Source organism: Sus scrofa, chromosome 1 (assembly GCF_054392235.1).
Source record: "Sus scrofa isolate SSC_HxYL_T2T_F1_AM1 chromosome 1, Sscrofa_HxYL_maternal_Yorkshire_Landrace_v2.0, whole genome shotgun sequence".
NCBI classification, from domain to species: Eukaryota; Metazoa; Chordata; class Mammalia; order Artiodactyla; family Suidae; genus Sus; species Sus scrofa.
In genome coordinates, this window is record NC_139383.1 from 284,471,544 (window position 1) to 284,485,285 (window position 13,742).

General features: G+C 56.1%; 1 protein-coding gene across 8 annotated transcripts in view; it reads left to right on the top strand.

Moving 5' to 3' along the window:
* LAMC3 (laminin subunit gamma 3) overlaps window positions 1-13,742 on the top strand; it is a 66,553-nt gene that overhangs the window by 19,751 nt on the left and 33,060 nt on the right. For 3 of the 8 annotated variants that reach the window (XR_014829336.1, XM_003353687.6, XM_084999127.1), the window contains exons 4-9: window positions 803-969; window positions 3,315-3,503; window positions 3,583-3,700; window positions 5,060-5,158; window positions 8,903-9,039; window positions 11,866-11,976. Coding sequence is in view for 4 of the 8 variants with exons in the window: in XM_003353687.6 (XP_003353735.5) it covers window positions 803-969; window positions 3,315-3,503; window positions 3,583-3,700; window positions 5,060-5,158; window positions 8,903-9,039; window positions 11,866-11,976 (821 nt within the window). In the remaining 4 variants the exon portion in view is untranslated. Of the gene's footprint in view, window positions 1-802; window positions 970-3,314; window positions 3,504-3,582; window positions 3,701-5,059; window positions 5,159-8,902; window positions 9,169-11,865; window positions 11,977-13,742 lie in introns of those variants that run through there. The other 5 variants (XM_084999113.1, XM_084999120.1, XM_084999130.1 and 2 more) reach the window with 3 other exon arrangements.

Below are 13,742 nucleotides of genomic sequence, written 5' to 3' on the forward strand. Positions count from 1 at the left end.
CTCTGTGCCGCTTCCCCCACCCCCCGTCACTTCCTGGCCTGAGCCTCAGTCTTCCCATCTGTGAAATGGGGTGGTGATGGTCTTTCTCGCCTTGGGGCTGAGGCTCCAGCAGGAAGCTGTGAGCTAATTGCTCAGTTGGGGGCTGGGAGTTGGGCGCCACGGCTGGGCTCTGGGCTCTGAGCGGCTCAGACTAGGACGGGGTGGAGGTGGGGGGGGATGGCCCCACGGGGTCTGGCTCAGCTGCACACTCTGGGTGCCTTGGTTGCTACCCGATTCCGACCCTGTGGGGGGTGGGGCAGGCCAGGGCTGATCTCACTGGGGCCTGAAGATGAGTTGGCGACGGGCCTGTGTAAAGAACAGCCTTTTTCGCATCCCTTTAGATAGGAAGGAGGGGGCTTGAGGCCCCTACCTCCCATCCACTGCTGAGAGCTGGCCCATTCTCTCCCCGGGAGACTGAGGTGGCTTCTTCCTGGTCCTTCCAGGGCCCCTGGGTATGGTGCCTTCAGTGGCAGCATTGAGGATTTTGCCATTACTAACTGGTGGCCTCGGGCAGCCTCTCTGTGCCTCAGTTCCTCCGTCTGTTAAATGGGGATGAGAGGGGGCCTGTGAAGATGCGATGCGTGTGGGTGCGGAGCTGGGAACAGCCCGGCATGGTGCGTTCTGTTACCGATGCTCTGGGCACATAGCAGGTGTTCAGTAAAGCCCCATCGCTGAGCAGTAGCATCAGGGGCTACCCCTCCTCTGCTGGCACCTACCCTAGTTTCTGGACTGCCCCTCCCCCCCGGCCATGTTCTTCTTCCAGATGCAAGTGCAACGGCCACGCCAGCGAGTGTGGCCCGGATGAGGAGGGCCAGCTGGCCTGCCGGTGCCAGCACAACACCACGGGCCCAGACTGTGAGCGCTGCCTGCCCTTCTTCCAGGACCGCCCGTGGGCCCGGGGCACAGCTGAGGCCGCCAACGAGTGTCTGCGTGAGTGTCCTGGGGCCTGCAGGCCAGGAACCAAACTCCCTGTCCCTGGCAGCAGGGCTGCTTCTGGGTGGGCCCGGCCTGGGGCAGGGGTGAGGGAGAGCTGGGGATGGGGGGAACATTTATTTGATCCTTAGTCCTCACCCCCACAGACAGCTCCCCAGACGAGTCACTCCAAGCAGAGGCATCCGTGGTGGGAGGGCCCGGAAGGACCCCCGACGTGATCCTTTGTTTCAACTGCTCCAACCGCAGCTGCTAATGAAAGCCAGGCCACCCCAGGTCCTGAGGGTGCCAACCTGCCCACCCAGCCTCTCTGCAGGCCTCCAGGCAGCCCTTTGATGCCCTGGCCCCCATGTAATGTGGCTGGGACCTCCCAGCCTCAGAGATGCTGGAGAGGACAGTGCTGTGTCACGCCTTCCCCAGGGCTGGGGCCGCACATGGGTTGGGGGGTCCTCCCAGCCTGGCATGCCACCTCCAGCTTCCCACTGTCCCCAGGCCCTGTTCCGTCTCTGTTGGCTTTCATGTGGCTTGCTCCAGGCTCCCATGTATAGCTGGTTGTCGCCTGGCTCTGCGGCTGCAGAAGGCCAGTCTTCATGCATAGGAGCTGCTGACGGCTCGGCCTCGGCTCGCCGTGCTCCTGGGCCTGGGCTGCTGGCCTGTAGAGCTGGCGTGGGGAGGGACGGCCTGTGCCATGGGACATGGAGCTTGTTGCAGGAGCTTCCCGGGCCCACAGGGGCCCCAGTGAATTCCTGCTGCCCTGGCTGGCCTGCCTCCACCAGGAAGCCCTCCCGGGACCAAGGAAGCTGTCTGGCTCACTGGTTCCGAGTCTGGGGCTGTCTTCATGGTGGGGACCTGAAAGGCTAGACTGCTTCTCCTGCCACCTCTGCGTCACCTCTCATCCTGGATGCTGGGCTCATGCTCGACCTCTCTCTCTAACCAGGTTCTTCTACACAGCCAGCTCTGTGGTTCAGCCCATCAACCCCTCCTGTAGCATCTGAAGCCCCCTCCTCCCTGCTCTTCCAGCTCCCCAGCCCCGCTGCCCATGGCCAGAGGCACTTTCAAGGGCAAATGCACTCACATTCACCCCTGGGCAACCCTCCCACAGCACCCCTTGCTCCAAGGTGAAGGCCACTGACCACAGCTGCCCAGTCTCCCTGCATCAAGCTCTTGACCTCACAGCTCCCCCTGCATCCCTCCCTGTCCTGTCACACGCACAGCGTCCCCACCCTTGGCCCTGCCCTGCCCATCACATGACATGCCAACCCCATACCCCCACACCGGCTCTGTCGCAGTTAGCCTCTCACCTCCTGCCTGGGACTCTGCGCCTCCTCTCCCCACCTTTGCCCGGCTGGTTCCTTCCTTCTTGCTCACCCTTCAGATTCCGCTTAGCTGTGACTTCCTCTGGGAAGCCCGGTCCCATCTGCCCAGGGTGGCCGTAGGGCCCTTCTTAAACTGGATTTATACTGGTCACTGGTCCCCCCACCATGTGTTGGGGGTCCTTCCAGGCTCTCCTACCACGGATGCCTCTACTTGGGGCGACTCGGTCTGGGGAGCTGTCTATGGGGGTGAGGACTGAGGATCAAATAAATGTCCCCTCACCCCCAGCTCTCCCTCACCCCTGCACCAGGCCAGCTCTCCATGGGAGCCAAGACGGAGTCAATCCTTGGCACATACTTTTTAAAAAGGGTGTTAATGATTGGAGTTCCCGTTGTGGCTCAGTGGGTTAGGAACCCGACATGGTGTCTGAGGATGTGGATTGGACCCCTGGCTTCACTTAGTGGGTTAAGGGATCCGTCACTGCAGATGTGAACTGCAGGTGCAGCTCAGATCCTGCGTTGCTGTGGGTGTGGTGTAGGCTGGCATCTGCAGCTCCGATTTGACCCCTGGCAGGGGAACTTCCATATGCTGCAGGTGTGGCTATGAAAAAAAGAGTATATTTATTAATGAGGGATTGAAAGGTGCTTGTAATTTTCACACCTCTGAGTGACCACTAGTCACTAGGGATCAGACTTGCACTCTATTACGGCTTAGAGGATCCATAGGTGAGCTATGCTGCTCCTCCAGAAGGTGGCCAGTCTGTGAGCCACAACCAGGTGACTGTATGTCCTGGATTGTCTGGGAAGGTCTTGTGTGGGGGTGTATTTAACGGTGCCCCCTTTGTTCTTGAGAGTGTCCTCTTTTGGAAAGTCAGTTGACTGGTCTCCAGATCCTGGATCAAGACAGGCCTGAACTCCATCCTTGACCTCCCTCCAGCTGCCTGCTCGTGCCCTACAAGGAGGCTGACTGACTCCCCTCCTACCGTATGCCACGGCCTCTTCCACACACCCTCCCCTGCCTCCTGCCCACAGCTTGCAACTGCAGCGGCCACTCTGAGGAATGCATATTTGACCGGGAGCTCTTCCGCACCTCGGGCCACGGTGGGCGCTGCCTTCACTGCCGTGACCACACAGCTGGGCCGCACTGCGAGCGCTGCCAGGAGAACTTCTATCGCTGGAACCCGCAGATGCCGTGCCAGCCCTGTGATTGCCACCCAGCAGGTGAGTGGGCAACGCCACCCTAGCCCCCGCCCTCACCCCCCACCATGGGCCCTTGCTGCCCCATGCCCTTCCTCCCCAGGCTCCCTGCACCTCCAGTGTGATGACTCGGGCACCTGCAAGTGCAAGCCCACGGTGACAGGCTGGAAGTGTGATCGCTGCCAGCCCGGGTTCCACTCGCTCAGCGAGGGTGGCTGCAGGTGAGGGCGGTGGGGGCAGTGGGTGTGGACGCCCCAGCCAAGATGCATGACGGTGGATTTGGACGGAGTGATGGGGAAGCAGTGGGGAGATTCCGGAGCCTCTGGAAAGGGAGAGTTGCCAGGGGGCGGGTACCATGGAACAGGAAGAAAGAATGAAGGCTGACTCCCGGGGTCCTGCTTCGGGGACCTGGGTGGAGGGAGGCCATTCATGGCAAGGGGAGCACAGTGTGAGGAGAGGCTGAGCTGCAGTGCTGGTGGGACATCCAAAGGCAGAGCGACGGGCTGGGGGCTACTGGGTGGCAGTCCCGACCTCAGAAGTGGGGTCTAATAGCTACCATCACTTGACTGCGAAAATACATGATGACCAAAAAAATTAAGCTATTATAAATTCAGAAGCATTTTTAAATGAACCTGGCTTTCGGAGTTCTTGCTGTGGCACAACGGGATTGGCAGCAGCATCTCTGGAGTGCTGGGACACAGGTTCGAACCCCAGCCCAGCATAAGATCCAGCATTAACGCAGCTGTGGTGTAGGTTGCAACTGCGACTCAGATCTGATCCTGATCCCTGGCCTGGGAACTCCATATGACACTAGGCAGCAAAGAAAAAAAAAAAAAAAAAGGACTTGGCTTTGGTTAATTGCAGCCATCTCCTTGGATATTTGAAAAGCAGTGATGACACTGGAAAGGTATGGGGGAGTCCCGGATCTCTCAAAAAATACTCAATTGTTCCTGGCATCAAACTGGCCCTTAGGTGGGGGCCTGGATGCTTCCGCAGGGTCTCTCTGGCCTCTGGGCCTTTGCACGTGACACTCCTTCTACCCCAGAGTGTTCTCTCCCTAGCCTGTGTCTGAACAAAGTCCTACTTGTTCCTCAGTTCTCAGCCAAGGTACCCCTCCTCCAGGAAGTCTTCCCTGCTCCCTGCCCCCTTGTCCCCACTCCAGGTACCTTCTTAGTGCTGCCACCGCTTCTTATACATTCTCTCTTAGGGTCTATCAAATACAACATCTAGCTATTGCCTGTCTGTCCTCACTGGACTCGGCTCTGTAAGGACAGGGACCATGTCTTGTCCGGTGGTGGGTAGATGGATGGGCGGGTGGATGGAAAGATGTATGGATGAGCAAGTGAACAGGTGTGTGGGTGAGCGATGCACTGATGGACGGACAGACGGATGGGCAAGTGGATGGGTCACTTCATTCAATGGGAACGATCAGGCTGGTGGGGAGGGGCTCTTGGGTCAGCCTGCCTCCTGCTCCTCTAGGGAGTGGGGAAGGAGAGAGAGATTCCTTCCAAGCACATGGGTTTATCCCCACTCTGGAGTTGCTTGCTGGACACTTTCTTCTGGTCCTGTCTCTTTGGCAGACCCTGTACTTGCAATTCTGCTGGCAGCCTGGGCACCTGTGACCCTCGCAGCGGGCGCTGCCCTTGCAAAGAGAATGTGGAAGGAAACCTTTGTGACAGGTGGGTGAACCCATCTTATTGTAAGCCTGCAGGAAGTGACCTCAGTGATGGCAGTGGAGCAGGGGGTGGGGCCCTCACAGACTTGGGCAACCCCACCACCTGGCACCCGTCCTGAAGCACCATGGATCTGACACCCAGGAAGTTATCTAAAGGCTTTATGACACTGTTTATACTTTGAATCACCACCACTAATAGTTCCTAAACTGTGAAAATAATTTTTTTTTTTTGGTCTTTTTAGGGCCACACCTATGGCATACGGAAGTTCCCAGGCTAGGGGTCCAATCCGAGCTATAGCTGCCGGCCTACACCACAGCCACAGCAACGCCAGATCTGAGTCACATCTGCGACCTACACCAGGTCGCAGGCAATGCTGGATCCTTAATCCACTGAGTGAGGCCAGAGATCAAACCTGCATCCTCATGGATCCTAGTCAGGTTTGTTACGATGAGCCACGATGGGAACTCCTGAAAATACGTCTTCTTTTTCCTTAGCTCAGAATCTTTTTTTTTTTTTTTGCCATTTCTTGGGCTGCTTCCATAGCATATGGAGGTTCCCAGGCTAGGGGTCCAATTGGAGCTGTAGCCACCGGCCTACACCAAGAGCCAAAGCAATGCAGGATCCAAGCCGCGTCTTCAGCCTATACCATAGCTCACGGTAACGCCGGATCATTAACCCACTGAGCAAGGCTGGGGATCAAACCTGCAACCTCATGGTTTCTAGTCGGATTCATTAACCGCTGAGCCATGAAGGGAACTCCCCACTTAGCTCAGAATCTTGAAAAGAAAGAGATAAACAGGATCAGAGAGATCATCTAATCTAGGGATTGGCAAATGTGGTACTCATACCACAACCTCCCATCTCACACCCAGGGCAGACATCACTAATGGAGCATCACTACAACCCCATCTCACACCCAGGGCAGACATCACTAATGGAGCACCACTACAACCCCATCTCACACCCAGGGCAGACATCACTAATAGAGCACCACTACAACCCCATCTCACACCCAGGGCAGACATCACTAATAGAGCACCACCGTAACCCCCGTATCTCACACCTAGGGCACACATCACTAATGGAGTGCTTCCACAACCCTCCCATCTCACACCCCAGGTCAGACATCACTAATGGAGCACAGCAGTCTTTACTATGAGCCCTCCTGTAACCTCTGACTCCTTTTCTACACCCTGCTCCAAGAAGCTCCTACCAGTTGAGCTGAGATTCAGGCCTGTCTGCCATCCTTGCCATCTTATCATGATACAAAGGTAGCATCTAAAGCTCAGCAAGGCAGAAGGACTTTTCCCTACAACTCTTCCTTCACGTGTTCAGGGACCTTCTAGCCACAGCAGCAGGGCTGGCAGGCACATCTGGGTCCACCTCCTGGGCACACACTGTCTCCTCTTCCTGGCTTCATCTCTGCCCTCTGGGGCCTTTGTAGCCAGCGGGGTTGTGCCAGGGCCTCTCTGTTCCTCTGGCCATGGGCCGTGTGTGTGGAAAGCCTGACACAGTGGTATATCATGGACTCTACTCTTGCCAGACCGAGCTGGGCCTATACTGGTGCAGGAAGAAGCTTGGCCTTGACTCTTACCCAGCCCCAGGCCGCCTCCTCCCCTTGTACACGCGTGGCCCATGGGTCCTGGGATCAGGGGTGGACACCCTGCTCGGTCTTCCTCCTCAGATATCCCTCAAGTTGAAGGGACAGAGTGGAGCTGGGGGGCCGGATCGCACTAGCTCTGCCCCACTGCCTTGCGCCTTGACGAGGTCCTCCACGGAGCCTTGCTTTGCCCATTTGTGAAATGGGTGGGGGCGGTGCTGGGTGAGATGTGTTCCTTGGAGCTGGTTGGGCACTGGGATCATTAGCAGTTTCTGAATCAGATTCCTCCACCCGGGTCGGCTCGAATGGACCCCCAGCCCCTGGTGCAAACCAGGAATCTGTGTTTGTAAAACGTCCCTCCAGGGCTCCTTGGAGGCACCGCTGATTCTGGGGCTGGGGCGGAGAAAATGCAAGATGAACCTGGAGTAGCTGCTAGTGCCAGAAAGCAGGGAAGTGCTTGAAAACAAAAACAGACAAAAACAAACCCCCAAAACCCCAAACAAGGATGGGGGCCCGTGTCAAAAAGACCAACCTGAAAGAGTTCCCAGAGCTGGAACAGAAGAAATAACAACAGGATCGGATTATAACCCAGTGAATAAAATAAACATCCATGAGGTCACACTGATATAAATACACAAGTGAATAAATAAATACACAGGGATGAAGGGACAGATCTTCCTTCCAGAAGAATTCCATGTTTAACGTAGGAGGAATGGGGGAAATACAAAATCGCTGCTAGAATATCAGAGTAAGGAGTTCCCGCTGGGGCACAGTGGGTTAAGGAGCTGGCATTGCTGCAGCTGCAACTCAGATTTGATACCTGGCCTGGGAGCTTCCATGTGCAGGTGCTGCCGGAAAAGAAAAAAAAAAAAAAAGAGCATCACTAACAGTTGCTGTAGGCCAGAGCCACTGATGATGCAGGCTGCAATTCGTGTGCAGAACCTGAAGGAGAAATAGGATGTTTGCATAGCCCCCAAATCGCTCACTCAAACTATTTCCCAATTACTGTGGTGGGCTTCCCTTTTCACTGTAAGTCTACAACTCTTGGCACACACCCCCCCACCCCCGCCTCCCAGAGGTAGAGTTTAATTCCCTTCCACTTGAGAGTGGGCTCGATTCGGTGCCTTGCTTCTAACAACCAGAACATGGCAGGTTTGCAGTAGAGAAACCTGGCAGGCAGCGCCTTAACTGAGTGGTGAAGGGTGTTATCAGTGACATCATACCTTGCTGGTGATGTCATCCACTGCCAGTGACGTCATATGGGTGCCATTTACCCCGATGTGACGAGCACGTCCGCTCTATTTCTCCCACATCCCATAGCTCTAGCCTAATCATGAAAAACCTCAGACAAACCCCAATGGAGGACAGCCTGCAAAGCATCTTGACCGGTACTGTCAAAAGTAGAAAGACCAAGAGGCTGTTTACAGATGAGACAAAATTAAGGTCACAGCTAAATGTAACACCGTGTGTCCTGGATGGGATCCTGGACGGGAAACAGACATTCGTGGGAAAAGGGGAGAACTAATAAAGGCGAGGGTTTATTAATAACATTAACCAATGTCAGTTTCTTGGCTTTGAAAAGCCTACCTTGGTAATGTCAGGTGTTAACATTAGGAAAAGCCGGAGTTCCCTGGTGGCCTCGTGGTTAAAGACCCAGCATTGTCAATCAATGCTGTGGTGCAGGTTCAATCCCTGGCCCAGCAAGGTCCACGTGCGGCCAGCTAAACCAAAAAGAAATGAGGAACAGCTGGGTGAAGAGGCCGTGGGAACTCTCTCCAACCTTTTCAACAACTCTGTAAATTGGGGGAAAATGTTTTCTTTTTCAGGCCGCACTGCCCCACATGGAAGTTCTTAGGCTAGGGGTGGAACCACAGCCACAGCAACACAGGATCCGAGCCACGTCTGGGACCTACCCCACAACGTGGGGCAACACCAGATCCTTAATCCACTGAGCGAGGCCAGGGATCGAACCAGCATCCTCATGGATACTCCTTGGGTTCTTGACCCCTTGAGCCACAACAAGAACACCCGGAAAATTTTTAAAATTTCCCCAGTGACTCTGGACTCAAATTAGTCTAGCTGGGTTGCCCTGAGCCTGGCCAGTTCACTAGCCCCCACCCCCACCCCATGTCCTGCCTCCACTTCAGGTGTCGCCCGGGTACATTTAACCTGCAGCCCCACAACCCAGCGGGCTGCAGCAGCTGCTTCTGCTACGGCCACTCCAAGGCGTGTGCGGCTGCCACCCAGTTCCGGACGCACCACATCCTCGCCGACTTCCGCCAGGGTAAGAAGTGCCTCCTGCAGCCACCTCCGCGGGGTCTGCTCCCAGCCCAGGCAGGGCAGGTGGTCCGGCTCCAGCGGGATCCTGCGAGGGCGGTGCGGACGGTGCCCCCAGCCCCGGCGTCTTCCGCAGGTGCACACACTGGCCACGCCCCCTCTGTCCTTCTGCAACCCCAGCCCCTACCTCACCCCTGGGGTGCCCCCCGCAACGGTGGGGAGTGAGTTCATGGCAGTCTTTGGAGCCTGTGGGAGAGCTTCCAATCACCCCGTCATGACTGGCCTCCTTGGCTTACCGCAGGGCTAGGGATCCAGGCTCAATCCCCTGGCATCCATTTATCAAGCACCTGCTGTGCTCCTGACATACATGGTACCTCATGGCTCCCCCGGCATGTACTCTCATTCCCATTCTGCAGATGAAGCAACTGAGGCCCAGGAAAAGTAGGTCACATAACTTAGCTGTTGGCACCCGGGTTCATCAGCTCCTGAGTGCTGCTCCTCACTGCCCTGCAGGCCCTCTGAGGGGCCAGGGTCTAGGAGTGCTGTCATCCCGGGGTCCCCAACTCCGGGTGGATCTTTGGAGCAGGACGGCAGTGGAGCTCTGAACTCCGCATTAAATCATAGCCTGCGTGGGACCCTGCCGTGCCCCACTGAGTCCCCAGCGCCCCTGCATCTCACCCAGGGAGATAGAATCTCAGGGCTGGCTCTGGGGCGCTCGGGATGCAGGGGCAGTGCGCCCTCTGCTGGACACCACGCAGAAAGCAGGCTCAAGAGGGGCTTGGAACAGGCACAACGTCTGACGGGATTCATTTCACAGAATCTTATAGCAACGTCATGATCTGTTCTCACTTGGAGCCAGGCCCTGGGTTTGGGGCTTCAGTCTCAGCATCTCTCGCGATCTCACAATCCCCCCCGCCCCCCCGCACCCCAGCCAGCAGTTCTCAAACTTCTTGTTCTCTGGATCCCTGTATACTCTTGAAAATTGAGGACCTCAAAGTCTTCTATTAATGCAGGTTGTTTCTATGGATATTTTCTGCATTAGAAATTAAAATAGGAGTTCCTGTGGTGGCTCAGCGGTGACAAACCCGACTAGCATCCATGAGAATGCCAGTTTGATCCCTGGCCTCGCCCAGTGGGTTAAGGATCCAGTGTTGCCGTGAGCTTTGGTGTAGGTCGCAGATGTGTCTCAGAATCGGTGTTGCCAGGCCTGCGGTGTGGGCTGGCGGCTGCAGCTCCGATAAGATCCCTAGCCTGGGAACCTCCATATGCCGCAGGCGCGGCCCTAAAAAAGACAAAAAGAAAATAAACAGTACTTTAAATGTTCATGTATTAATTCATTTACAAATGACCATAGAAAAAACTTAGGATAAAAAGTAACATCCCCCTGTGAAAAATAACGATCCTTTTAAAGAGAAAACGTTTTGTGAGGAGAGTGCTACTTGTTTGACAGCTTTGCACTTCTCTGGATGAATGGAAGTCAGCTGATTCTCAGTACGGCTTCTCTCTGTTGTGATCTCACGTTTTGTAGCTTGTGGAAAACTCTCGCTATGAGAAAGAGAATGAAAAATGGAGATAACACCTTAGTTTTCTTAAGATAGTTTGACCTCCTGGACCCCCCCCCCCAATAAGAGACTTAGGGATCTCCCAGGTCATATATATATATATATATATATATGTACACATATGTATTCTTTTTAGGGCCATACCTGCCCATATGGAGTTTCCCAGGCTAGGGGTCTAATCAGAGCCATAGCTGCTGGCCTATAGCACAGCCACAGCAACACCAGATCCGAGCTGCATCTGCAACCTACACCACAGCTCATGGCAACACCAGATCCTTAACCCACTGAGCAAGGCCAGGGATCGAACCTGCATCTCCATGGATACTAGTCAGATTCGTTTCTGATGAGCCACGATGGGAACTCTTCCCAGGGTATTTAGACTAACTTTGAGCACTGCTTCCCAGACCATAAGTACTTCATTGCCCCCATTTTGCAGATGATAAAATAGCTTCAGAGAGGTTACGTAACTTCCCCAGGGTCACCCAGCCAGCAAGGGGACAGAACCCAGTTTAGCACCGAGGAGCCCTGGACCTCCCCTTTCTGACCTCTTTCCCTTCATCCCTCCATCCGCCTCCTCGGTGCCACCCCACCCCCAGCCCCTGGTGTTGGGCCTCCACCCCATTCCCCAGCTGCCCCTTCCCCAGAGCGCCCCCTAGAGGTCATTTGCTCCAGACTGTACTGCTGTCACCAGAGGGTGGGGGAACTAAACTGGGCCTGGGTTCCCACTCTGGCCTGCCCACTTCTAACCAGGGGGCCTCCCAGGGTGCAGGGGGGCTCATGGCACACACACCTCCAAGGACAGGGGTGGTGAGGTGGTCACGGCAAGGAAGTTCTCCGAACCCTGAACGAGGTCAAGTCCAGTCTTCTTAGTGATGGCTCATGATGGGGTCTCCGGGCTGTGTCCTCCTGGTGGGTCCAAAGTCTGCTGAAAGGACAGAGAGAGCAGGCCCAGGGGTCTGACCGTCCTCCAACAGAGCCAGGTCCCCGAGCCTTCTAGCTCCCCCCTCCCCCCGGGACCCTGATCCTGATCCAGGGTGGGGTTCCCCACGCCTCGGGTCTGGGCGTGGAGTATTTGCTAGCACCAGCTGGCTCTCATCCCTGCCTGGCCGGTCCCTAGAACAGTCTCTCCCCTCCTTGGGCCCTGTGGTTTCAGGCTGCTGGGGGGGTGGGGGGGCATGTCCTCCAGACCTGGGGAAGGGCGGGAAGTGGGAGGGGGCGGAGGCCACCCCTCAGGGCCTCACAGTGACACCCTGTGTGTGTTTGCTTTCCAGGAGCCGATGGCTGGCGGGCCGGAAGCTCGGGGGGCCCAGCGCATCCTGCACGATGGAGCCCCGGGGGGCTCCTCCTGGACCCGGAGGATGAAGAGGAGCTCAGAGCACCAGGTACCTGAGGCACAGGCAGGGCCAGGACCACCCGTGCTCAAGTCCTGTGGCTGCCGTCACAACTTAGTGATGAGACACAACACAGCTGTTTTCTCTCAGTGTTCTGGAGGTGGGAAGATGAACGCAGGTGCTCCTGGGCGAAAGTCAAGGTCGGCAGGGCTGTGTTCCTTCTGGAGGTTCCAGGGAGGGTCCGTTCCCTGGCCTTTCCCAGCTTCTCGAGGCGCCTGCATCTCTCTGTTCGTGGCCCCTTCCTCCTCCTTCAAAGCCGGTCCAGTCTTTCTCCTGGTGCATCTCTCCGCCTTCCTCTTCCATCCTGAAGCCCTCTGTGATTATGTGGGGCCCAGCTGGATAGTCCGAAACAATCTCTCTACTTTTTTTTTTTTTTTTTTTTGGCCGCCCTGTGGCATATGGAGTTTCAGGGCCAAGGATTAGATTCAAGCCACAGCCACGAACTTAGCCACAGTTGTGGCAATGCCAGATCCTTAACCCACTGGGCCGGGCCGGGAACTGAACCTGCGTTCCAGCGCCCCTGAGATGCCGCTGATCCCGTTGCACTACAGCGGGAGCTCCAGTCTCTCTGCTTTAAGGTCTGGTGATTAACAACCTTAATTGCTCCCACCACACAACGTAAAACACTCACAGATTCCAGGGATAGAGATGTGGACGCCTTTGGGGGTGTTTTTCTGCCAACCACATGCCCCCTGGCATCTGCTTCCTCTTCGTGGCCTTGCCAGGACCACTGTCGTATCCTAGACAGCCCTGTGCATTTCCCATCAGCCTCTCTCTCTCACACACACACCCATGGGCCATGGTGTTCATTTAAAAGCAAAAAGTTCTAGTTATTCTGAACCACCCCCGGCCAACTAGGGCAACTTTGTCTCCTGGAAACGGTATCAGACTAGGAGCTGGAGATCTATCCTTAGCTCTACTGGGGCCAGACTTGGGGTCCACTGGCTCCCCGCCTGGTCCTGCCCTTGCCCTTCCTCTGCAGGAGGGTCGGAAGAGGGGGTACAGACATCCGAGGAGCCGTGTGGACACAGCACCTGTGGGCCCGGCAGCCGGGAGCAAAGGACGTGGAATCCTCGGGGCCCCTCCTGGGGCAAGCGTTCCAAGTTCAGGGGCCCGAGAGCAAGAGCACGCTCTATCCCATGGCTGCTTTGTCGACACCTTTAAGCGAGTTCCCACTGTGGTTCAGCGGGTTAAGAACCCGACGTACTGTCTGTGAGGATGCGGGTTCAGTCGCTGACCTCGATCAGTGGGTTAAGGATCCAGCGTGGCCGTGAGCTGCAGTGTAGGTCGCAGATGCAGCTCGGATCTGGCCGAGCAGCTGCAGCTCCGATCGACCCCTAGCCTGGGACCGTCCATATGCTGCATGTTTGGCTGTAAAAAGGGGGGAAAAAAAAAAAGTTAATCACTGAGGAAGCGTTTGCTGGGCTCTCTGCTGGGTGGTGGGCAAGGCAGGTTTCTCTTTCTCTTCTTGCTTTGCATCCATTCTACCAAGCACTCTCGTGTACAGAAGCCCCGAAGGAAGGCCTGACAGGGTGTCTCAGTCCCTGTCCTTCTGTGTCGTGATGTCCCCCATAAGCACTTGGTTATTGCAGAGAAACAACAGAGTAAGAACAGCCACGAAGGGGCTCCTTGGTCCCCAGTGTTTCTGCCTTCTTTCTGCTGCACGTGGGTTCTGAGTCCCACGGAAAGCGTGGCCTGGGGAGGGGGGGTGGGCATCAGCACCCCTGCTTAGCACCGCATGCTTACCTGGGCTTTGA